The 24,691-nt window shown below is 42.1% G+C and overlaps 1 protein-coding gene across 1 annotated transcript in view; it reads left to right on the forward strand.

The window, feature by feature from the left end:
- LOC135202108 (protein germ cell-less-like) overlaps window positions 1-24,691 on the forward strand; it is a 184,185-nt gene that overhangs the window by 140,696 nt on the left and 18,798 nt on the right. Inside the window, exons 10-11 of the mRNA XM_064231362.1 lie at window positions 10,306-10,524; window positions 21,108-21,198. Coding sequence (XP_064087432.1) covers window positions 10,306-10,524; window positions 21,108-21,198 — 310 coding nt within the window. The remainder of the gene's footprint in view (window positions 1-10,305; window positions 10,525-21,107; window positions 21,199-24,691) is intronic.

Raw genomic sequence — 24,691 nt, forward strand, 5'->3', positions numbered from 1 at the left:
CCTTCAGGAACAGGGCCCATCTCTCCTTCCTCGGGGAGGAAGCAGATGGGGACCATGGAGGTACCGGCCACCGCTGGTATCTCCTCTCCCGGTTCCGAAGTTTCCAGCTCCAGACTAGGAACTGTCTCGGCTGCCCACTTGTGAGCGTTACCGAGTGTACGGTCACCTACAGGTGACCGTGCAGCCAGGGTCCAGGCTGCAGAGTTCGCTCCCCGTGTCAGGTCCCAGGCACGGAGCGGAAGATGGTAGGAGTCGCTCAGGTGACTTTCCAAACCAGCGATCGCTCTCGCAGCGATCGTCCGGTGCCCAGGGTTGACGTGACGTTCCCGCAGGTTCATGCACGCAGAGACCGGTGGAGGCGGGCCATCCAGCCCTCTTTTAATTAATCCTTTTCTTCCAGAGACAGCCCCACCCAGGCAGTCCCTGGGTTATGACGGTCTTGGCTTACGACGTTCCGAGGTTACGACGCTTTTCAATTATATTCATCAGACATTATTTCCAGGGTTACGACGCAAATGAATAATTATGATGAAGGAAGATCAAATATTATGGAAAAGTTGGATTTTTTAATGTCAGAATTTCTGGAAATGAAAAAAAGAACAACATACCAGAACAGGAAAGAGAAATGGGAAAATCCTTATTACTACCAGTATTAAATGAAGGAGAAAACACGCAAACCATCATAGTGATGAATGCGCAGGGTTTAGTTACGAGTAACTCAAAAAGAAAAATAGAGTACTTAGAAGAACTAACCCACCAAAATGAAAGAAAATAGATATAATGAAATATAAGTGAAACCTGGTATTCCCAAGAGACTGGGAATGATGATCAAATAAAAGGGTTCCAAACTTATAGATCAGATAGAAAAAATAGGAATCAAGGGGGAACCGCAATATATGGGAAAGACAAAAAACAAGGAAAAATATATGAGAAATATAGTAACTCAGAATGTGAACTAATAGCGGTAGAATTTGAATCTGAAAAATTGATGAACATAGTAATATATAGACCTCCTAATACTAAAGAGTTTGACTTAATAATTGAAAAATTGGATGATATATGTAGAAATCACAAGGACTGGACTATTCTCCTATCTGGTGACTTCAACTTTCCTTTCGTAGAATGGAAAGAACGAATAGGAGATTGTGGTTGTACTTATACATATAAAAAAGAGAGTAATAGTAGTGCAGAAGATAAGAGGCAATTTGAAAAGCTATTAGATATGCTACTAGAATACAACATTCAACAAATAAATCACCTGCCAACAAGAAAGGAAAATACTTTAGACCTAGTATTTGTGAACGAGATGAATTATGTTAAAGAAATAATAGTTTATAATGCGAGTATTTCAGACCATAATGTCATAGAATTAACAGTTCATTCCAAAGCAAGTGAAAATAGAGATAAGCAAGAAATGAAAAAGTGGGAAGGATATGGAAAATACAACTTCTACAGTAAAAATATAAAATGGTCAGAAATTAATGAAGAATTAAACAAAGATTGGGATAACATTTTCGTAAGTGATGACATAAGGGTAAATACGGAGATATTATATAAAATATGGAGAAAATAGTGGAAAAATATATACCGAAGAAGAAAAGTAAACATCATTCAGGCATACCAAGAGACAGAAGGATCTTGTTCCAGAAAATCAGAAAGTGGAAAAAAGGTCTTGCAAAAGAAAAAAATGCATGGAAAGTTATAGAACTAAAAAGTAAGATAGAAAATGCAGAACAAAAGATTATACAATCAAAAGAAAATGAAAAACGGGACTTGGAAGAAAAAACCCTATTAAATATCAAGCAAAACCCCAAACTATTATACTCATATGCGAAGAAGATGAATAAAAGAAGAATAGAAATAGGCCCTCTGAGAATTGAAGGGAGATTAACGAATGAAAAAAGGAAATTTGCAACATACTGGCAGAACGATATAAGAGAGAATTCACCCCTAGAATAGATAATGAAGATAATGATATAGAAGTAAGGGAAGAAATAGTGAATATTTAGCTGACATAGAAATTAATGAAGCTGATATTGTGCAGGCAATTAATGAAATTAAAAATGGAGCTGCTGCAGGGCCGGATGGAGTGCCTGCTATTTTGTTAAAGAAAGTAGTTCATTCTATCGCAAAGCCACTTGCAATATTATTAAGACAAAGTGTAGATACAGGCAAGATTTATGATGAGCACAAATTAGCATATATCACCCCTACTTTCAAAAGTGGATCAAGACTAGAGGCAAGTAATTATAGGCCTGTGAGTCTAACATCACATATTATGAAAGTGTATGAAAGGGTAATGAAGAAAAATATTATGAAACATTTAATAAAAAATAATTTGTTTAATATAGGACAACACGGTTTCGTACCCGGAAAAAGTACACAAACCCAACTGTTAGTCCACCGTGAGAACATATTCAAAAATATGAAAAGCGGAAATGAAACAGATGTGGTTTATTTAGACTTTGCAAAAGCTTTTGACAAAGTAGACCATAATATATTAGCAAAGAAAATTAGAAAACACAATATCGTAGATAAAGTAGGAAGATGGTTAAAAGAATTTTTACACAACAGAAAACAGATAGTTATTGCAAACGATGAGAAATCGGATGAAACCAAGGTAATATCCGGTGTGCCACAAGGTACGTGCTAGCTGCAATATTGTTTGGTATTATGATTGAAGACATAGACAGTAATGTTAAGGATTCGGTAGTGAGTAGTTTCGCTGATGACACAAGAATAAGTAGAGAAATTACTTGTGATGAAGATAGGAACGCTCTACAAAGAGACCTTAACAAAGTATATGATTGGGCAGAGGTAAATAGGATGGTATTTAACTCTGATAAATTTGAATCAATAAATTATGGAGACAGAGAAGGAAAGCTATATGCATATAGGGGACCTAATAATGAGACAATCACAAATAAGGAAGCAGTTAAAGACCTTGGTGTGATGATGAATAGGAACATGTTATGCAATGATCAAATAGCAATTCTGTTGGCAAAATGTAAAGCAAAAATGGGAATGTTGTTACGGCACTTCAAAACAAGAAAAGCTGAACACATGATTATGCTTTATAAAACATATGTTCGTAGTCCACTTGAATATTGCAATATGATATGGTACCCACACTATCAAAAGGATATTGCACAAATAGAGAGTGTACAAAGGTCCTTTACAGCTAGAATAGAAGAAGTTAAGGACCTAGACTACTGGGAAAGACTACAATCCTTAAAATTATATAGTCCTAGAAAGGAGAAGAGAACGCTACATGATAATTCAGGCATGGAAACAGATAGAAGGAATAACAGAAAATATCATGGAACTAAAATATCAGAAAGAGCAAGCAGAGGTAGATTAATAGTGCCCAAAACTATACAGGAAAAATAAGGAAAGCACACAGGACATTAATCCACTACGCACCAGCATCGATAATGCAGCGTCTATTCAATGCGTTGCCAGCTCATCTGAGGAATATATCAGGAGTGAGCGTAGATGTGTTTAAGAATAAGCTCGACAAATATCTAAACTGCATCCCAGACCATCCAAGATTGGAAGATGCAAAATATACCGGAAGATGTACTAGCAACTCTCTGGTAGACATTAGAGGCGCCTCACACTGAGGGACCTGGGGCAAACCCGAACGAACTGTAAGGTCTGTAAGGTAAGGTCATGTTCCAAGGTTACGACGCCTACAACGCTCATCTGAAGGTTTTCCAAACGAGAACGAAAAGCACAGCACAGAACAAAAATGTGTGTGACGCTGACAATGCTATAGCAAGGAATGACACCAGAGACGCTCACTGAAGTAGTAGCGGGTAGCGGGCTTTAGTTCGGCTCCTCTGTAGATGGGGGTTTTTGGCGGAGGAAGAAGCTAATTGGCAAGGGATCTCGGGTAGTGGTTTCCACTCGCTCTTTTACTATACCGACACCTTTATTAAAAGGTGAGCGAGCCAGAATATTCTGGCACTATTGTTTCTCTTTTTTTCTCTGCTATATATAGCAATATTTATGCCTTAGAAATGAGGATCAAGGATACATTTCACTGGGCGACTCAGGTCATTGCCCAGAAATAGATTTTTCCTCTGTCAGAATCTCTTAAGAATGCAGTTTACATAGTTTTCAATGCACCCAAAGCATTAAAAGTAAGGTTTTCTTAGGATTTTTGACGATGTTCCGGCTTACGATGATTTTTGGCTTATGACGCGTCTCAAGAACGGAACCCCCGTCGTAACCCGGAGACTACCTGTACTTCCTCTCCTGGCGCCAGAGGTTCTGCCTCAACGCCAGGTACCGTCTCGGCCTCTCGTTTGCGAGAGGTACCGAGTGTACGGACCGTGCAACCAAGACCCAGGCACGGAGCGGAAGACTGGTGGGAGCCACCCAGGTGACTCCCACCAGGCCAGCGATCGCTCTCGTGGCGAGTCGCCGGTACCCAGGGTTGACGCGATGGTCCCAGACCAGCCGCGGGCTGAGGCGAGGAAGCGGTCCCCTTGGTCGCCTCCAAGCGGCGTTATGCGCCGTGAGGACAGGCCTCGCTCCCACCGCGACAGCGGACTCTGCCGGTCCCCTGACCGCCGCTCCCACCAGGACCAGGCGGAGAGGGGGACCAGCAGCAGCTCTTCTGATGCTTGGTACTGTCACCGCTGTTCTCGGTCCAGCCGCTCTCCCCAGCAGAGCCGCTCAACCAGGCCGGCAGATTGATCGCCACCGCGGGTTGGCGAGCGTCTGCAGCCCCTCCCAGCATGCTGGTTCTGCCGATAGGCGAGGGGGAAGCGTCAGGCCTACCTCTTCTATCCCTTCAACTTCCTCGGGCTACACCGGGAAGAGCGAGGCGATCAGGAGTGATTGCGAGGGGCACGCTCCTCGCGCTCCCGCCGCAACAGCGGACTTTACTGGTCCCCTGACCGCCACTCCCACCGTGACCGGATAGGGGAACCAGCAGCAGCTCTTCTGACGCTCGGGACCGTCGCCGCTGCTCTCGGTGTAGCTGCTCTCCCCCGGAGAGCTGCTCGACCAGTGCAGCCTGATCGCCAGCAGCTCTCCGCAAGAAGACCACTGGTCCAGACTTGCAGCTCGATCGCCACCGTGGGTTGGTGATCGCCTGCAGTCCTCCCAGCCTACTGGTTCTGCTAGTAGGCAGGGTAGGAGCTTCAGGTCTCCCTCACCTGTCCCTTCAACCTCCTCAGGCTACACCGGGAGGAACGAGGTGAACAGGAGTGACCGTGATGAATGCACTTCTTACGGTCCGGCCACGAGCCTGGTTCGGTCTTGGGATCAACAGACCCTCGCTCAAGTGGTTGGAGGAGATCTTGTGGGGGGCTGGTGAGGACGAATGATGCTTCCCAGACTCTCGGAGGGACCATCACTGCCGTTCACGTGATGGTCTGTCTGGACCACGCACTCAGAGAGCAGGGTGGGCTCCCCCTTTGGTCCTCTTGAGAGGTTTCAACCTCGACGAGGACTGGGACGCGTCGGAGGACGGTATCGGCTCTCTCCTGTCAGGTGCTCGCTCAGCCCCACCCAGATGACGGTCACGGTGGCGGCAAACGTTTAGCCTACAGTACGAGTTCGTAACCCTCCTCGGGAAAATGTTTTCTCCAGACGGTAACGTTTTCCTAGACTCTGAGCGGCCATCACCGCGGCTGCTCGTACTGGCTTCTCTGACTGCTAGTTCCCCTGGGAAGGCGATCGAGTATCCAATCTTCCTCCCCCATTCCCTCTCTCCCTATGGCTGCGAAGGGAAGGGGAGGGATCCTGCAGAGCGTTCTCTGTAGGATTCCACATTGGGGACTGCGTTCCTGGGGGGACCTTTGGGTCCTACCGGATGTAAGTCCCCATCGTTGAGGAAGGATCTTGCCCTATCCTCGATTTCTACGGGAATCAGGAGGACCACCACCCGATGATCGTCTGATGAATTAGGTGGGGGTTTCGCCGAGTGCTTAGAATTCTTCGGAATTTCTAGCACACTCCGAGTGTTCTGGTCTTCTACAATCTGCAAACACTTTGGCGAAACCACGGTCCAGTGTGGGCGAGACGAGAATCCCAGATAATGGTTACTACGATAATCGGGAATCTCACCGAATGCTCGAATTCCTGGAATTTCTAGCATTCGAGAGAAGTACTGCTGCTGAAGGAAGAATATCTCGGGAAGGGCTCAGCCTGGATGGACCTGACGGTCTGTCGCCTCAGTAGGCGGCCAACCCCGGGATAGAGAAGAACAGGTGGGAACATCCAGTTTGGCTTGAACTATAGTCTTCGGTATCCTGTTATCACCATAGTAGTCTTCTTTCGGGGAAAACTTCTTCGCTCTCTTCATTAGAGAATGAAGGGTGTCGGCTTCCAGTCCTTATTCTTGTTCCTCGAATGGAAGAGAATTTAGGATGGAGGTCTATTTACAGGAACCTACAAATGTACTACGTATATTGCCCTCGCGACATGCTTCTGTTATCAGTTGAATTGTCCGAGGTGTAGGCACATACCGTAGTTAACTCTACGGGTTGTGACCGAGACGAATAGTATCTTCTTTAATTGAACTGCAACTCGGGACTGCCCTGCAACCTCCCAGGAGTTACTAGTTTCGATTTTGAGATACTTGTGGTATTGTTACAACAACAACACCTCAGCGTTTGCATTCACCGAAATCCGTTTCGATTAAATGCAAATGCTCGAGCATATTTTTTTGCGCTCGATGGTTCTAGCCGAACGCATTCCTTCTTGGAATGGGTTACCTGGCAACTCAGGATGACGAGTGAGTGAGAGCTAGCAGTGTTTTGGGCTGCCTGCTGCAGCCCAGTACCAGCTGGCTCTCCGAGATAGCACGGTCGGATTATGTCTCTCTCCTCTGCAATGATTGACTACCGAACCGAATCTCTGCCAGGCAATCACAGACTTAGGTCTCTGGCTGGAATTCTCGCATACGTGAATGACCATCTCTACTGCATTGCCTTGGACAGTGCGAAAATTTTCAGACAGATATCTCAATAGACTCGCTATCATCTTTCTGTTTACCGCACAGTAACAGAAGTCTGTAGCCTAGTCTCCCACTGCATCGCACCTGCCGCTGCGATAATGCGGAATAATTTCTTCAGACATCTGAGTTTGTCTTCTAAATATATCTCGTATTCGTAGGTGTGTAATTGTTCATTATTCACCCCGAATTGTAGATGTATAACGGAAGACATCGCCTGTTCCCCGCCCTGCCAGCTCTACTTCCAAGTAGTATATAGATGTCCTCCCTGGATAACCTGGGAAGAAGAAGAAGATGATTCAGCCCATGAGAAGCGGTTCTTCAGGCAGTGCATCCCTGTGTTTTCATTACTGAAAAGCGCACTGCTTTCATTGCAACTCTGACTTATCACCGAACAGCAATAAAGTAGCGGTTTAGCGTTTTCAGTCCTTTGTAAATCACAGGGATTAAACCGTCTTTGCGGGTTGGTGTCATCGGCAGGACTTTTCTAAGTTCAGAATCTTGAAAGTTACTTCTCTCGATTCGGCTGTGAAGACATAGGTCTGGATTCACCTACCACCTTCGTCTTCAACGGCACATAGTGTTGTTTCTCCTTAGCTGAGATTCAACTACTATGAGAACTTCTGTCTTGCCTTCAGGGACCTCGGTCTCTAGAAGGCAATTGACTTTCGCCTGTTGGGCACATGCCTTGAGAGAATCATCATCTTGCCTTCCGGCATTGGTGGCAACAGATAGACAATTAGTATGGTCTCTTGGCATAACCCTTCAAAAGGCAAGGGTCACGTGACTACGCCTCGGATGCTTGGACAGCTCGCCTCACACAACCGAACGCAGTCAGTCGGCAGCTGTCGAAGCGTCCAAGACCATCACGAGCTACGCTGCGGACTTTGTACCGGTTGTTCCAGATCAATCATTACTTCGTCCTACTAGCGTGTTCCGGTACCCTTAACCATCGACCCACCGTGGAGTGTTGGTGTCTTATCCACCGCAGAGACAAAGAGACTTCGCCGCAGTGGGATACGAGACTGCGAGAGACTTCGCTGCAGTGGGATACGAGACCGCAAGACACTTCGCTGCAGTGGGGATACGAGACCGCGAGACACTTCGCTGTAGACGGATAGACCAGTATGGCTACTGGACATCACTCCAAAGAATATGTCAGACAGGAAGATGGATAGGTCATCGCGACCATATCCTTCTTTCCCTCCGCGACTGCCCACAGGTCCTTGGAACCTCATTTCCCTGGACCAGTGGTGGATGCTTGCAAGATGTGTTTGCGTCCCCAGCTCCTCGACATGACAAGTTGCATCTCGTCCATGGTGTGCAGATGTATAGGTAAGAAGGATGCGAGAGTGACTGGCTCTCCAACTTCCATGCCTCGTCTCTCCATTCCTCGTCCTTCGGGTTAAGGATAGGACTCGAACTCACACTGGCTGGTCGGACGATTGATGCGGTAAGCCTATACATAAGCATCCTTTTTATGTTTCTTATCAGAATCATAGAAGCAATCCCGCTCCTTCCTCTAGCAAGGGGAGGAAGGAGACTGACAATAATGCAAACCCTTCCCAGAACTTTGCATTAATGTCTCCGACGCCAATATTCTTCACAGCCCTTTTTCGGGTGAGTCATGATCCCTCACTCATTTCGAAAAGGCCAGAAGTCTGACTCTTGATCACGCAGTTCCTATACTCCGATCAAGTTGTCAGAGGCAGCAGGGTACTCCTCCTCGCTCTTACGACCAGGAGGAGTAGCCTAGGTGCGCAGAACTCCAGTCAGTTCTAGAGGCTCACTCAGATTCCTCCCACCAATCAGTGAGTCTTCCTATTGTTAAAGGACCGAAAGTTTTGTATTACGTATCGGAACAAATAACAATTTGTCGAAAATTGTATTTTTCCTAACTATACAAACCTGAGGTCCTTTAACAAATATGCCCACCTCATGCCACCCCTCAATCTGAACCTGGGCCGAAAGGCAAAGTGGAGTCTTTACATCCGGGCAGGCTATCCAGCCCCATGGTAGTTACTGTCTAACCACCTTGTTCAAGATTCAACGGCCGTAATTCCAGCTACGCCGAAAGTATATTCCTATTGTTAAAGGCCCTCAGGTTTGTAAATTGTTATTTTTTTGTGCTAGTAGGGATGCAACATGGTATCCCATTTGCTTCATGTTTTTCACAGTGACTTTGTTAAGCAGTTCTCTGATTTGTGAGCCAGGTACAGAAGGGCTACCTGCATTGGATGCAGAAGCTGAGAGCATGAGGGCCAAGAGGACTGTACAGGCTTTTTAGGATGTTCTTTGTGTAAAATAAAGTGCTGGATAATGATAGGCTCCTCATCTCGACCTGTCATTGAGGATAGAATGATTGTTTGTATGGTGTTTTTACGTTGCATGGAACCAGTGGTTATTCAGCAACGGCAGGGGGTGGGGGATGGGGAGGATAGAGTGATGCGAACTGTTAAAACTCCTCATTAAATTTAGATTGGAACTTTGTAGTTAGTATTCAGTGGTTTAAAAGTGATTATGGTTATTTTATATGTATGTTTCTTTTACTTGCCATCATTCTTGCAAAAACATTGTTTATTTTATCGTATTTATAATTTTTTCCTATACAGTGGTCCCCCCGTATTCGCGGGGGATGTGTACCAGATACCCCCGTGAATAGTTAGAATCCGCGAGTAGTTGGAACTCCCATAAAAATGCTGAAAACGGCCTATTTTGTTAGTTAAAACTCAAGAAAAACCCACTAAAAATGTTTATACCTGGTTTTTTAATAGTTTTATATAAAGACTAAATTTTATGATGAAAGTGATAAAAATAACAAGGAATATTTCTTTTAGAAAAATACAGCGAATAGGCGAATTTCCCACGAATAATGGGTAGATATGGTCCAGAGAGAAATCTGTGAATCCATGAGTCCGCGGATCCGGAGAATGCAAATATGGGGCCCACCATTTGATAACGTTCATCTTGGCCCCACAGTGAGGACTGATTCATGGAAACATGGAGTCAGTCAGTTTGTCCCCTCGCCCCAACACGTCTGGCAGTGTGAAGAAGGTTTTGATCTTTAAAAAAAGAAAATTTCTCATGTTCCTGCTTGGGCAAATGCTTTAACTCTTTTATTTTATATTTATGTTTTCCTTCCAAATGAATATTTTTGCAAATAAATATTTATAATTGGTACAACTGAGGTGGATAGTTATTAAGAAATTTGCTTGATTACAGTATGACTGTTGTGGAGTTTACCTTTGTAATGCATAGTTAAACATTTTCAGTCTTTTATTGCCAGAATTTATTACTGAAAAGGGTTTTGTTAAAAGTTTTTATTTATATTCCAGACCAAGCGACATCTCTGAGGAAGAATTTGATCGTACATGTACAAGATGTGGAAGAGTTTTAGCAAATGCAGGGCAGCATATTTGGAGATGGACAGGATACAATTTTGGTCTTGATCTAGTTATGACCCATGATGGAGCATCTCTGAGACTGAAGCGAAACCATCGAAATGAAAACATTGCCAGTATTGTTCAGCCAGGCAGAAGGAGCATTATGTACAGGTAAGGATCATGAATTTCAAATGCAGGCCTTATGGTATTCAAGAGATGAATGGATCACCTTATCAATGTTCCTCTGTAGTGCCTGTTATGTAAAATCCCACTTTTTATTGCAGTGTCTTACCGAACAATTATGCAGCTGTAGGTTCCCTAACGAATGGCAGACTATAGATTCAAAACTTCCATGGTGGCGCCGCCATCGCTGATGTAGGTGACGTCATCTCCCTCCATTCGAGGGAGCTACAGGTACAGCTGCCCAGGTAACATCAATTCGTTCTCTGCCGGCTTCTAGTGAACATCGGTGGTCGGTGCAGACTTTTTCTTCATTTGTTGGGAAGTATATCTCTCCAATATCGGTGAGGTATTCAACTACTTGTTTGTGGGAGTGAAATAAAGGTGAGCGAACCAGAATATTCTGGTATATCCAATTTAGCAGTTCTCTGGTATTATAACAATATTTTACCTAAGAAATAGTGCTAAAGGAACCTATTTCACTGGGCGACACTGCTTCCTCGCCCAGAAATAGATTTTTCCTACGTCAAAATCCCTTTTCTGCAATTTTGTGGTCTTACCATCATGTCGGACTCTCATCCTTCAGTAGTTACGTTTTGCTCCAGAGGGTGCAAAACTAGGTTAGTTAAATTAATTTATGATTCGCACACTAAATGCATTAAGTGTAGGGGGTGTGAGTGCTTTAGAGCCTACTTGTGATGAATGCAAGGATTGGAGGCAACAACAGTGGAAAGTTTTTGTTTCTCACTTGGGGAAGGTAATTAAGGATAGGAAGAGGAAGGCGGCTCTCAGAGCTGAAAGTAAGACTAGTATAGCTTCTTCTGCTTCTTCTATCAAAGCACCTGCTCCTATTCCTTCTCCTTCTCCTCCTATTATGTCTCCGATCTTGAGTCCTCCTACTCCTGCTCCTGTAACTCCCTTGCCAACTTCCCGTGGAGTTTCTCCTGACACCATTGCCAGCCTCGAGTCTAAATTTGAAAAGAAATTTGATGTATTAGCTAATACGGTTATGCAGTTAGGTTTATCTGTAAAGTCTTTCATAGAAAAGACTTCTAGTGAAGTGAAAAGTGTCAGTGCAGTGGAATCTGAGGGGGTGGCTGTTTGTCCCAATAGTTCTACTAGATGAAGGTCCCTGTCCTGCTCTCCCGCCTCGGGGAGAAGACATACCGGAGGTCCAAGGGAGACTGTCGGGGTTTGCCCACTGACAGTCACTTCCTCCGTTGATCCTGTGGTGCGACAGCAGGATTTGACTAAACACCATTGGAAAGGTGTGTCGTTCTGTAATCAGTTATTGACAGAGTCGAGTGATTTGTCGCCGGTTAGATGTCGTAAGTGGCGTGATTCTTCAGCCTCACGTCCGTTGAAGAGACACTCGACTGAAGAGGTGTTATCTCCGCCCCCTGTGAAGATGAACAGAGAAGTAGACAACCCTCGCCCGTCGTGTAGCGTAGCTACATGGACTTCGCCTCGGATTCTCACGACAGCGACAGCCGCCTTTGACTCGATTGTGGAACGACCGATTCTGAGTCCGTTGAGATCTTCGACTCATCAAGCTGTCAAAAGTTTACCTTCGACTCCGCATGCGACAGATAATTCGACTGGCGCGAGACCTCCGGTGTCGATCGTGTTGAAGTCCACAACCCCAGTTGCTACGACTTCAACTCAAGAAGACAAGAATTTATTTCTTTACGTCGACAATTGCAATAGCTGATGAACTGGATGAAAGAAAGCAAGCAATGTCTGAAGAACAATGAGTCGAATCAAGAACCCTCTCTGTCGCCTATCTCTTCGGATGACGAGGAGGACTTAGAAGCGGACTCTATCCCTCTCTCATGCTATTCGAAGCTTTTACGCTACCTTCTGGACATGTACTTGGATTACTAAGTTGCAGCCGCTCCCAGGTCGCCTGCTTCCATCTTCCTGATGAGAAGGAAGAATTTTGATCCTCTTCTCCCAAAGCTCGTACATACTTAATAGCACATACTCAAGTAGGCTTTTAACTGTAATCCTTAGGCTAGTAGGCTACATATGTACAGTAGTATGTATGCTACATATATTTTTAAGGCTAATGTTGTAAAATAACTTTGAAACCCTTGTATTTAGCATAAGGTGATAATTGAAGTCATATTTGGTGTTTGAACTAAAGTAGGCAGTTATAAACATTGGAATAGTGGTCTTGGGTGGGTTAACTATTAAAGTAGGCAGTTTTAAGCAATTTTTGTGGGGGGGCCATTACCAGGATAACATGGGTATATACTTATCACGGGGGGTTTTGGGCCCTATCCCCCGCGATTATCAAGGCCCTACTGTATATTTTTCCAAAATTTGTTGCAATACAAAGATGACATCTGTTGTTCTTTTTCCTGGTATGAACCCAAACTATTCGTCACTTATAGATGTTTCATCCCTTGGCCTTGCCTCTATTATTCTTTCATAAATTTTCAAGGTAGCCATCAGTTTTATGCCCTGATAGTTAGCACAACCTTGGATGTCCCCTTTATCTCTGTAAATGGGGACTAGCAGGCTGTTACTCCGGGTGTCAAGTATCTTCTGCTGGTAGATCTTATTGAACAAGTCCCACAAGATGTTAATTCATTCCTCTTCTAAGCACCTCCATACCTCAACTGGTATTCCATCTGGTCCCACTACTTTACCCTTCTTCATTTTAGTTAGTGGCCGTCTCACTTCTCTCCGACTAATCCTGGGAACTTCTCTTTTTTTTGCTATTCCCTCCTTAGTGATATTTCTGGGATTTTCTTCAAATAGGAGATTTTCAAAATACTCTCTCCATCTACTTTTCATTTCCCCTTCTTATGTTAGAACCTTACCATTTTTGTCTTTAATTTGCTTAATTGGTGTCATTAGCTTTGGCTACCATGTGGATGTTTCTTTGGCCCTCCGGTTTGTTGACATTCTCATACAGATCCCTGAAAGCCTTTGCTCTGGTAACTTGTTGTTTTGCAACTTTATTTGCCTCTTTAGATGTTTGCTTGTTTTCTTCTGTTTTGTGATTATCATAGTTCTTTTAGGAATTTTTTTTTCTTGATCTTGTCTTGTGTGTCATTGTGGACCTTTGCCTGATGTTTTGCCTAAAATTTCCTCCCCATGTCTTAGGATCACTTTGCTGTTAAACTCTCACTAATCATTTACATCATCTTCCAACTTTATTTCTCTCAGAATATTCACCTTAAACCTAGATGTAAATTCCACATTCTCTGCCTTCTCCAGCTCCCACCATTTGGTCTTAGGGTTACTTTTCCTCTTTCCCTCTGTCCCTTTTTGGATTGAAAGGTCCGCAACCACCAGCTTATGTTGTTGGCTAACATTCTCTCCATATATCACTTTACAATCCTTTACTCCCTTAAGTTGTTGTCTCCTACAGAGCAGAAAATCAATTTGACTCTCTTCCACCACTTCTATATGTTATATAAAGTTTCTTCTGGAAGAATGTATTAATTAGTGCCATATCAAGTTTACAATGCTTTTGCCTTCTTTGTTCCTCTTCCCTATTCCTAGTCCTCCATGTATTCTTGAAATCACTCTTCTGTCTGTACCTATATGTCCATTTAAGTCTTCACCCAATACAACTCTCTCTTCTTCTGGGATTGATGTTAATACTTCATCCAACTCCTGCCAAAACATTGACTGCTCTTCACTATCACATTCAACTTGTGTTGCATAAGCACTTATCACATTTAGGACTTCTTCTGATAACATTAATTTAATCTTTATCATCCGACTACTACTTCTTTTAACTTCTACCACTTTTACCTTCAGTTCACTGTTTACAATGATGCCTACTTCACTTCTAACATTTTCATCTGCCCCACTGCACATGAGCTTACATCCTCCTCCTATTTCCTTTGCTTTATTCCCTTTCCAACTTGTTTCTTGTACACACAAGATATCAGCTCCTCATATTCATCATCTGTGCCACCCCTCTATTCGTTCCTGTCATACTACCCACATGTAGTGTCCCAATTCTAATCATTTGGACTTGCTTCTTTAACCACACTCGTCCACACTGCAGTAGCCCTTGCCTAATATTTATTGGAGGAGTCAGGCGAGGCCCCTGCACGTCGCTTAATCAGGATCCGCTCTGGCATTCTCTCTGAATCTGGATTAGACTAACCATGATTCTGGCATTGGGATTTTACAGTCGGATGCCCTTCCTATCACTTTACCCGGGCTTGGGACCAGCACCAAGTTGGGGTGGCTTTCTAACCCCCCTCCCTCCATAGCTAGATTTGATAAGTTAGCTCAGTGATCTGGTTAGACTGCCTAGTTATTGGTGGGGATTCTGTTCCAATGAGCTTGATAATAAGTGAAACTCACCATTAACCGAAACTCTGCAATTTATGGTGCTTGTGGTGCCAATAACCAGATTTTGGTCCCTATAACCAGTTAATGGTGCCTGTGTTAGGGATGTATCAGCACCATAACCCAATTATCTGTGCTGATAACAGGAAATCGGCTCATTATGTTGCCGAAAATCACCAATTTTATGGCACCAAACAAGCTCCATAAAACTGGATCACCATTAACCGAGTCCACCAGTAACCGGGAACTGCCTGTAATAATAATAATACAGTCAACCCTGATATTCGTTGGCTCATGATTCACGTACTTGCCTATTTGCATTTTTTTTATGGACTGTATACAGTAGTGCCTCAGGTTACGAAATTAATCTGTTCTGAAGCGGCCTTTGTAACCTGATTTTTTCGTATCTAGAACTGTGTTTTGCATGTAAATTGCCTAATTCATTCCAAGCCCTACAAAAACACCACAGTAAATTTTATAATAAAGTTAATTAACCAATAAACAATGAAATACAACAATTTGGACCATTCAATACTTAACCTAACCATTACTATACCTGTAAATAAAGTGTATTAGTGTACAGGGTACAAGAAATACTGTGTGCACATGTACGTATGTATGTAGTAAAATGTGGAACCTTACCTTTCGAGTGAGGTGATGTCCGAAAGTGGCGACAGAGGGGGAGGACAAACGGCAGGAAATATGAACACTTAACTTTACGAAACACATTAAAAAGTGGCAGAAAACATTAACACTATACTTTACAAAACACATTAACAAATGGCAGAAAACATTAACACTTCTTGATTATCTCCATCTTTATCTTCATAGAAAACATCCTCTTCTTTCTGTAAACTTCAGCAACATTCTTGGGACCCATGGCTAATAATGTAAGTCATTAAGTTCACACACAACATGATAAAGTAACTTACAGTACAACGAAAGCAAAATTGTGGGATTGTTTTTTCCTTCTCTTTTCTCTATATCATTAGTCAGTCTTTTCTTTGGTAGCCTTGGTTTATATTTGTTTCTCTTGTAGTTTGTTATATGGGGTAATTTTCATCTATATTGCTTTGTTGTTGAGTTTTTCTCTTGTAGGAACTTATTGTTATATATATTGTAGATTACTTACTGTCTGGACGTCTTGCAGATTCTGAAATTAGATTAATTCAATCCTTTTCATTTATCCAGTCTCTCAGGAGGTTTTGGCATGGATACATATCATTGGATTCTTGGCAAGTTAAACACCACCTTGTTTATCTTAATTATTATTATAACACACACAAATTCACTGTCCAATACACACAATTTTTCACAGGGTACAGAGTATAACCCAACACATGGGTTGCGTCCAGAGGTCAGTTCCTAACTAAACTTTTCTGTGATTTCAAATTAAGTCTGAACCTATTCTTTCAATTCGGGCTCCTCCCTATTTTCTACTGGGATACACCCTACTTTTACATGAGTGGTTCCTCCAGCTTCCGGTGCCACCCTTGTACGAATCTTAGTGGTTGTCGTAATCTATCGTAACCACCCACTGGATGTGTCAAAGTTCAGATTTTCCACTGTAATCATCACTTTTCTGTTGTGGCGGAGGCTCTGGTTTAATTGCTCTTCACTTTTTAAACATCTACGACTGCAATCTGTTTCTACCTTTCCTTTGCCTTCATCTACCATAACTCTACTAGTAGATTTCCTAGCTAATATATTCCTTACATAAGTTTTCACACAGACTTCTTTATTCTTAACAAAATCACTAACACAAATTTACGTTAACAAACGAATGAATTCCATGTGTTTACGATAACGTTGCCACAAAAAATGGTCAAGGAACGCCTTTACATAGAGGCATGATGGGACAGATGCTGACAAATAGGAGAGCAGGATCTTACGGCAGTGACTAGCATCAGGAACCAATGGGAGAGTGGGAGGATGGTGGCGAGTACTGGGTTGGCGGCGCGCCAGTTTTAAAATTGTTCTCAGTGGCCCGGGCGAATCTCGGACTTTACCCTTTCGCAACCTGAATTATTTTCGTACACAGAAGCAAATAAATCTTCGTCTGCTTTCGTAACCTGAATTTTTCGTATGTAGGGACTTTTATATGTAGAGGTTCCACTATATGTGTTACCCGTTATTTGCAAAAAATTTTCCTGTGTACGCGGTATTTCTCACTAAGTAATATTCACAAATTACTGTACAAGCATTCCCGGTTATCGGCTGGGTTTCTGTTCCTGAAGGGGCCAATAACGGGGGACTGCCTGTAATTTCATATCATTTTCAGGACAAAATGCAATTTTTGTGATAAAACTATTAAAATAGTACTCAGTTAAAAGCATTTTTAAAATAGTACTCAGTTAAAAGCATTTTTAGAGGGTTTTCTGGTGTTTGAATCATCAAAATAGGCCTTTATAAGCATTTTTAGAGGGGTTTCAAGTATTCACGGATTTAAGCTATGCTGTTACCCATCCCTCACAAATACTACGAGGGTGTCTACTGTATAATAATAATAATAATGATAATAATAAATAATTTGATACATGGTTTAGCCAGAATGAGATTTGTTAACAGGCAAAGAGTTTTGGGTATCCTTTTAGACCTCTTAAAAGAGGTAGCCCTTATAGTGCTCAGTGTCATAAAGTATGTACAGTAGCTGCCGTGGCAAAGCAGAAACAACTGCAGCATAGAAATCAGTTGCAAGACCTTGTAGAAAGGTATTCCAGGGAAACATAAGAGGGTTTTAATTAAGAATCATGAAAATTATTTTAATTATGTGTCCATTCATTGCATAAATGTGTAATTTTTATAACCAAATTAATTTTTCTACGAAGCTATTCCGAGTTGGATAGCTTTTTAAGAAGTGGGATTCTCCCAAGCATGTGCACTACTACTGGTTAACTACCATTCTCATTTTTCTTTCATTTTATGAGGGTTTGAAAAAATTTTTAGTGCTCCTGTTCACCTACATATTGATAAAGATGGTAATATCAGGTTGTGGGTTTAAAGTACTGTATCCTGCATGTAGCTTGCCAGAAGTAGTCAGGAAAACATGTTGCATTTTGCAAGAGAGTGTTAACAACTACAGGCAGTCCCTGGTTATCGGCAGGGGTTCCATTCTTGGCAGGGTACTGGTAAGTGAACACCGCTGTTAACCGAAACCTGATGATATTCGGTTAATGGCGCAGATAACCGACTAATGGCTCTCCTTTAGGTATGTTATAGCGCCATAACTCTAATATTGGCATATTATGGCACTGATAACTGGAACTCAGTGCATTATAGTGCCATAAATCTAAGATTTTATAGCACTAGACAAGCACCATAAAACTGGATCGCCATTAACCAAGTCCGCTGATAACCGGGGCTGCCTGTGTATCCTTTCCTCGAGATACGAAAGGCTCAACTTAAGAAAAACTCGAGATACGAAAGCAAATACGAAGATTTTTGCGGCTCAACATATGAAAATTGTTCAAGATACGAAAAGTTGTTGCTGTAAAGTCTGAGATTCGCCCGGACCACCGATAACAATTTTAAAACTCGCACGCCGCCAACTGAGTAGACTCGCCACCATCCTCCCGCTCTCCCATTGGTTCCTGATGCTAGTCACCACCATGAGATCCTTCTCTCCTATTGGTCAGCATCTCTCCCATGATCCCATCATGCATCTACATAGCGGCGTGCTTTTTCGGCCACTTCGCGGCATCATCAGTATCGTAAGCACGCAGAATTTGTTCGTTCTATACGATTTCGCTTATTAACGTAAATTCGTTAGTGATTTCATTGTAGTACTAGTTTATCGTGTTGTGTGAGAACTTTACTTCATACATATACGCACTACATAACTTGATTACGTACAGTATATACGTAGTCATGGGTCCCAAGAAAGTTGAAGTAGGAAAGAAGAGGATGCTTTCTTTGGGGGTGAAGATGGAGATCATTAAAAAATATGAAGCTGGTATGCGATTGAGTGTGATCGCCAAGGAATACGGCTGAAATCCGTTGACAATAGGCACCATCCTTAAGCAGAAGGATGTCATCAAAGCAGCTACACCTTCCAAGGGCGTGACTATTTTGTCCAGCAAGAGGAGCCACGTGCACAATGAAATGGAACGGCTGCTTCTTGTCTGGATAAAAGACAAAGAAATCGCTGGCAATACGATAACGGAGAAGGCAATCTGCCACAAGGCCAGCGCTATTTTCGTCGATTTGATTGCCCAGGCTGAAGACGATGGAGGAGAAGGGACATTGACGCCAACCCCAGAGTTCAAGCTTCTCATGGGTGGTTCAAAAAATTCCGTAAACGGACTGGCATCCATTCGGTGGTGCGGCATGGGGAGGCGGCCAGCTTGGACACGAAAGCGGCCGAAGTCTTTATTAAGACGTTCGACGAGATGACTCTCAAAGAAGGCTACAGTTCTCAGCAAGTCTTCAACTTTGTCGGACGTACATCACGCAGGAAAAGAAGAAGCTACCCGGGCATAAGCCTATGAAAGACAGGCTTACGTTCGCACTTTGTTCGAACGCCAGTGGGGATTGCAAGGTGAAGCCCCTACTTGTGTATCATTCGGAGACTCCTCGAACCTTCTAGGCCCACAAAGTGCTTAAGGAGAAGCTTCCAGTGATGTGGAGGGCTAATGTAAAAGCCTGGGTAACGGGACTTTTGTTCACCAAGTGGGTAAATCTGTGTTTCGGCCCGACAGTGAAGAAATTCTTGGAAGAGAAGCACCTCCCTCTGAAATGTCTGCTGTTGTTGGACAATGCCCCTGCTCACCCTCCTGGCCTCGAGGAAGATATCAAGGTTTATCAAGGTTCTTTATCTTCTGCCTAACACCACCCCTCTCCTCCAGCCCATGGACCAGCAAGTGTATCGAACTTCAAGAAGCTGTATACAAAACATACAGCTTCTTGAAGTTCGAGAGATGTTTCGAGATGTTTTAAGAGATGTTTCGACATCACTGATACCATAAACCTCACCTTGCATGAATTTTGGAAGGAGCGTTTTGATGTTGTGATATGCATCCGACTCATCGACCAAGCTTGGCAGGAGGTTTTGAGGCGAACCTTGAATCCCTCGTGGAGGAAATTCTGGCCTGATGCCGTATCCGCCCGAGACTTTGAGGGATTCGACGTGGGCGAAGCTGGTGCTGCAGATTCAGGAACAGTTGACTATCCTGAAACTGTTTCGCAACCAGATCTTGACGAGATCGTTGCACTCGGCAAGTCCATGGGGCTGGTCATCGACGAGGACGACATCAATGACCTTCTCGAGGAGCACCAAGAGGAGCTTACGATGGATGACCTGAAGGAGTTGGAGGCCATGCAACATAACTTCGTTCAAGAAGAGTTCTCTAGCAGCGGTGAGGAGGAGGACGAGGACTCTATGACAACGGCAGAAATTAAGGATCCTCTGGCTGCTTTTCATAAGGTGCAATCATTCATAGAGAAGAGACACCCCGAAAAGGCTTACACAGGTCGTATGCTTGCACAGTTCAATGACGTTTGCCTGAGTTCGTTTCAGGAACATTGTCAAAAGCAGGCAGAAGCAATCTTCCATGGATATTTATTATTTAAAGAGGCCTTTAGTAGGAGTAAGCAAAAAGGAAGAACCAAGTGATACTACGAAAATACAGAAAGTTGATAATGGTGAAGAAGTTGAAATTTTGTAAAAAAATAAATAAATAAATAAATAAATAAATAAATAAATAAATAAAGTATAAAAAAGTAAAAATGTAAAAAAAAAAAAAAAATATATGTAATTTTAAGTTTTTAATGTGTTTCGTAAAGTTTAGTTTATGTTTTCCTGACATTTTTTTATGTGTTTCGTAAAGTTAAGTGTACGTATCTGCCTTTTGTCCTCCTCCTCTGTCGCCACTTTCGGAGATAGCCTCACTCAAGTGGTAAGCTTCCACATTTTACTACATACGTACGTGTGTACATACAGTATTTCTTGTATACCATGTACACTAATACACTTTATTTACAGGTACATACATTTTAGTCCAAATTGTTGTAGTATTTCATTGTTTATAGGTCAATTTAGCTTTATTATGAAATTTACTGGGTGTTTTTGGAGGACTTGGAACGGATTAGCCATTTTACATGTAAAATGCGGTCCAAGAAACGAAAAACTCATGATACAAAGGCCGCCTCTGAATGGATTAATTTCTTATCTCGAGGTACCACAGTACTACAAGATAGTGTTTTGGCAGAGATAAAAGTGAAAAAGATAAATGTTAACAGGTACTGTTTGTTTTCAGAATTACAGTTGCATCTCTGAATGACCAGAAACAAGTTATTTATACAAAAACTTCCGGGGTTCAATCTGTAACACTAGCAAAAAATGAAGAGGTAAGTTTTTAATAAGTTTTCTTGTTCTTTGATTTGTTTTTTTCATAAGACTGCTGTTAACCTTTTTATAAATACTATAGGAGATATAATTTTTTTCCAGCTATTTCTTTTGAACCATTTTCTTTTGGATCATATCTAAGAAATATATATTACCTCTTCTTGAATCCAGTTAATGAGTCATATGCAAAATAGCTTTAGGTACATTAAAAGGAAAGTGTTTCAAGATTTTGTAATTTTTCAGGCAGTATCATGGACTAATTTACAGATTACTTATTTTATATAGTATTGTGTACACCCAGTTTAGTGTATGTCAGTTCACATTTCAATCCATTCTGGGTACGTATTATCGTTTATTTATGGAACTTACAAATTCTTTTAAATTATGTTATTTTATGCTATTCTTGTGTCTGCACTATTCCTGGTATGTTGAAGCTTTTTTAAGTTTTGCCGTATGTTCAGTCTTTCATATATAATAAAAATAAAATTGTTCATGGACAGAACAAGCCTTGGTCTTAATGTAAGATAAATTCTCTGGCACTAGCAGAGTCCAGTTAAAAACAAATCAAGGAGCTGGTGGCAACTGGTGTCAACCAGTAGGGGAGACAGAGGAAGCTGCGTGACCTGCCTTACTCCATCTATGCATCATCAATTCAGTTTCTCTCTAACCTTTTGCTTTGGTGCCCATTTTCACAAGACGCTGCTTATTTTGCATTTCCTGCCTGCTAATGCCTTTGTGTACTGTTTTGTGTGTGTGTGTGTGCTTGATTTGTGTTTTACTTGCATTTCCCAAATGCAAGCCCGAGTCCTCTTTATCTACTGACCCTCACCCCACTGGTTTGCGGTGTAAGTAACCCATGTTCGGTGTGTCCTCTTTGGTCTCCTGAGTAATGGAAGAGACTTGCTAATAAGATTAAATCAACGGTGCCATCTTGGGAAACCTTCTTGTCTCCTTTAATGGCCGGTGTTCCTATTTCTTGGAGTGAGCCCAGGTGGCCCAAATCTCCGGTCAGTTCTAAGACTCTCTTATCCTCCCTCCAATAGTAAGTCATCCTTACATTAAGACCAAGGTTTATTCTGTTTATAAACAAATGACAAATTTTAAATCAGTTTGTATTTTGCATAACTAACAAACCTTGTATACAGCCCACCTCAAACAACCCCTTATATTTTCCTTAGCTAGAGGGAAACTGAATTAATGATGCTAGATGGGGTAAGGCAGGTCGCATAGCTTCCTCCATCACCCTCTATTGCCTGATGCCAGTTGCCACCAAACTCCTTGTGTTGCTTTTAACGGGACTCTAGCTAGCGCCAGAGAATTTATCCTCATGTTAAGACCAAAGGTTTGTTAGTTATGAAAAATACAAATTGCTTAAAAAATTTTCATTATACAACATCCTTCTACTGAAGAAGTCGTTAAATTGTGGCCCATTTGTATTAAGATAAATTTTATACAAGAATGACTTTTTATCAGTTAACTAAGTTCACTTTGTTTTTATCCTAATGAACTTTCATACTTTTTTACTATTGCATTCTAAATTTCTGTATTTTTAAAAGAGAGTGGTTTTATGCATAGCAAACTTACTGTATTTGACTGCATGTAAGACACTTTTTTTCTAAAAAGGGTTGAAAAACTAACCACCGGGTTTTATATAGAAAAGGTGGGGCCTCCTGTAGGCTAATGATACCTACAACATTCAGTACTTTAGGCTAATGACACTATTATTATTATTATTATTATTATTATTATTATTATTATTATTATTATTATTATTATTATTATTATTATTATTATTATTTATTATTATTATTATTATTCTTATTATTATTATTATTATTATTATTATTATTGCAATGTAGGCAGTTCCCAATGGCTTGGCAGTAACTGAAAATCAACGATAATAGTGCCCATCCCCAGTTATCAGTGTTGGTAAGCGGGGGTCGGCACAAAAAACAGGTTTTGTTGTAGGTAAAACCTGTTTTTGGTAGTCTCTGTTGCGTTCTCAAAGGAGTTATCCCTCCATGGTGTGCCATGGTGACTAAACTAATATTAAAGAAATATCTATCTTTTAGCCTGGTCTTGTAGTCGGGTATTGTCGTAATGATAAGTACAAATGACACATGATGGAGTATTGTGGCGGGATCACGCAAAGCAGCAAAGCAAGGAATCTTCCCACAGTTACCTTAGTCGTACCAGCTGCCAAATAGTTCCCCCAGCTACACTTTCCCCTTTACGTTACTAATTACGTGCAGGACAGTTGGTTTACTGAACACAGAACACACAAAACACAAACACATCTCCTCACCTCAGACTCAAGATACTCAGGGCTAGGCTATGATGTCTGCTGGATATAGACTAGTCGAGACAGAGCAACTGCCATGAATTTCACTACCCAAGACAGACAAACACCAAAACCATACAACATCTCAAAAAATAACACCCCAATCACCATGCAAACAACCACCAACAGCTTGAAAGCAACATGACAAATCATATGTCAACTCCAACCCAGCACAACAAACTGCCAACACCAAAATGCCCAACTACCCTCCTCAACTTCACCACAATCAGACAAACACATGCACAACAACTTTACAACACCAAAATCAGTTAAATCATACAATATCAATGACCCTCAATGGACAAAACCACTGTCAAACCAACTGTTTAGCACCTATGACTTCGACTTCCTCACATCTTATGACTCTCATAACACACTACTGCCACTGATATACTAGGCAATCGCCATAACAGAACAACTCGTATGCTTACGCCCGCCATCAAACCACTCCCATTTATCCCTCCACCAATTTTGCTCTCTCTCTCTCTCTCTCTCTCTCTCTCTCTCTCTCTCTCTCTCTCTCTCTCTCTCTCTCTCTCTCTCTCTCTCTCTCACGCAACCCTCGAAGACATTGTCAAATTTAAATTACCATCTTACTTCTCCATATTGCCTCCCCATTACATTTGACAATGTCTCCTTACACTTGCAACATTCACTCTAATTCTCCTTTCACAATACCCAAGGATGCTCGGATGCAGGCCCCCTAGCTCTTGTTTGAGGACTCTCATACATTCTCTCAGTTACATCGCCATTCACTTCTTCCAAACCACTTTCAGTCAAATCACTATTATCTCCCTCACTACTATCCTCCCAATCTCATTCACTACTTCATCGATATCTTCTAGCTCTGGTCCCAAGATCTCCCCTATTTCTGCCACCAAACCACTCAGTTCATCCATGCTTCTGTCAAATTCTTGCAAAGATTTGTCCATCCTATCAACTACGTCCTTACTACTCCGTTTCCTTCCCACTAAGGTCTCACTTATCCCTGTTAACTCAAACCCACATACACCATAAGTATCATTCATTCCCTCAAAGTCATCCATATTACATGCCTTATCAATGCCTTATCAACCATTGGTACTCTAGCATTAACACCTTTATTATGCAATTCCCGCTTCTTCCTTTCATTCCCTTTCTTTACCGTCTTCCGC

Source organism: Macrobrachium nipponense, chromosome 23, assembly GCF_015104395.2.
Source record: "Macrobrachium nipponense isolate FS-2020 chromosome 23, ASM1510439v2, whole genome shotgun sequence".
In the NCBI taxonomy this organism is placed as follows: Eukaryota; Metazoa; Arthropoda; class Malacostraca; order Decapoda; family Palaemonidae; genus Macrobrachium; species Macrobrachium nipponense.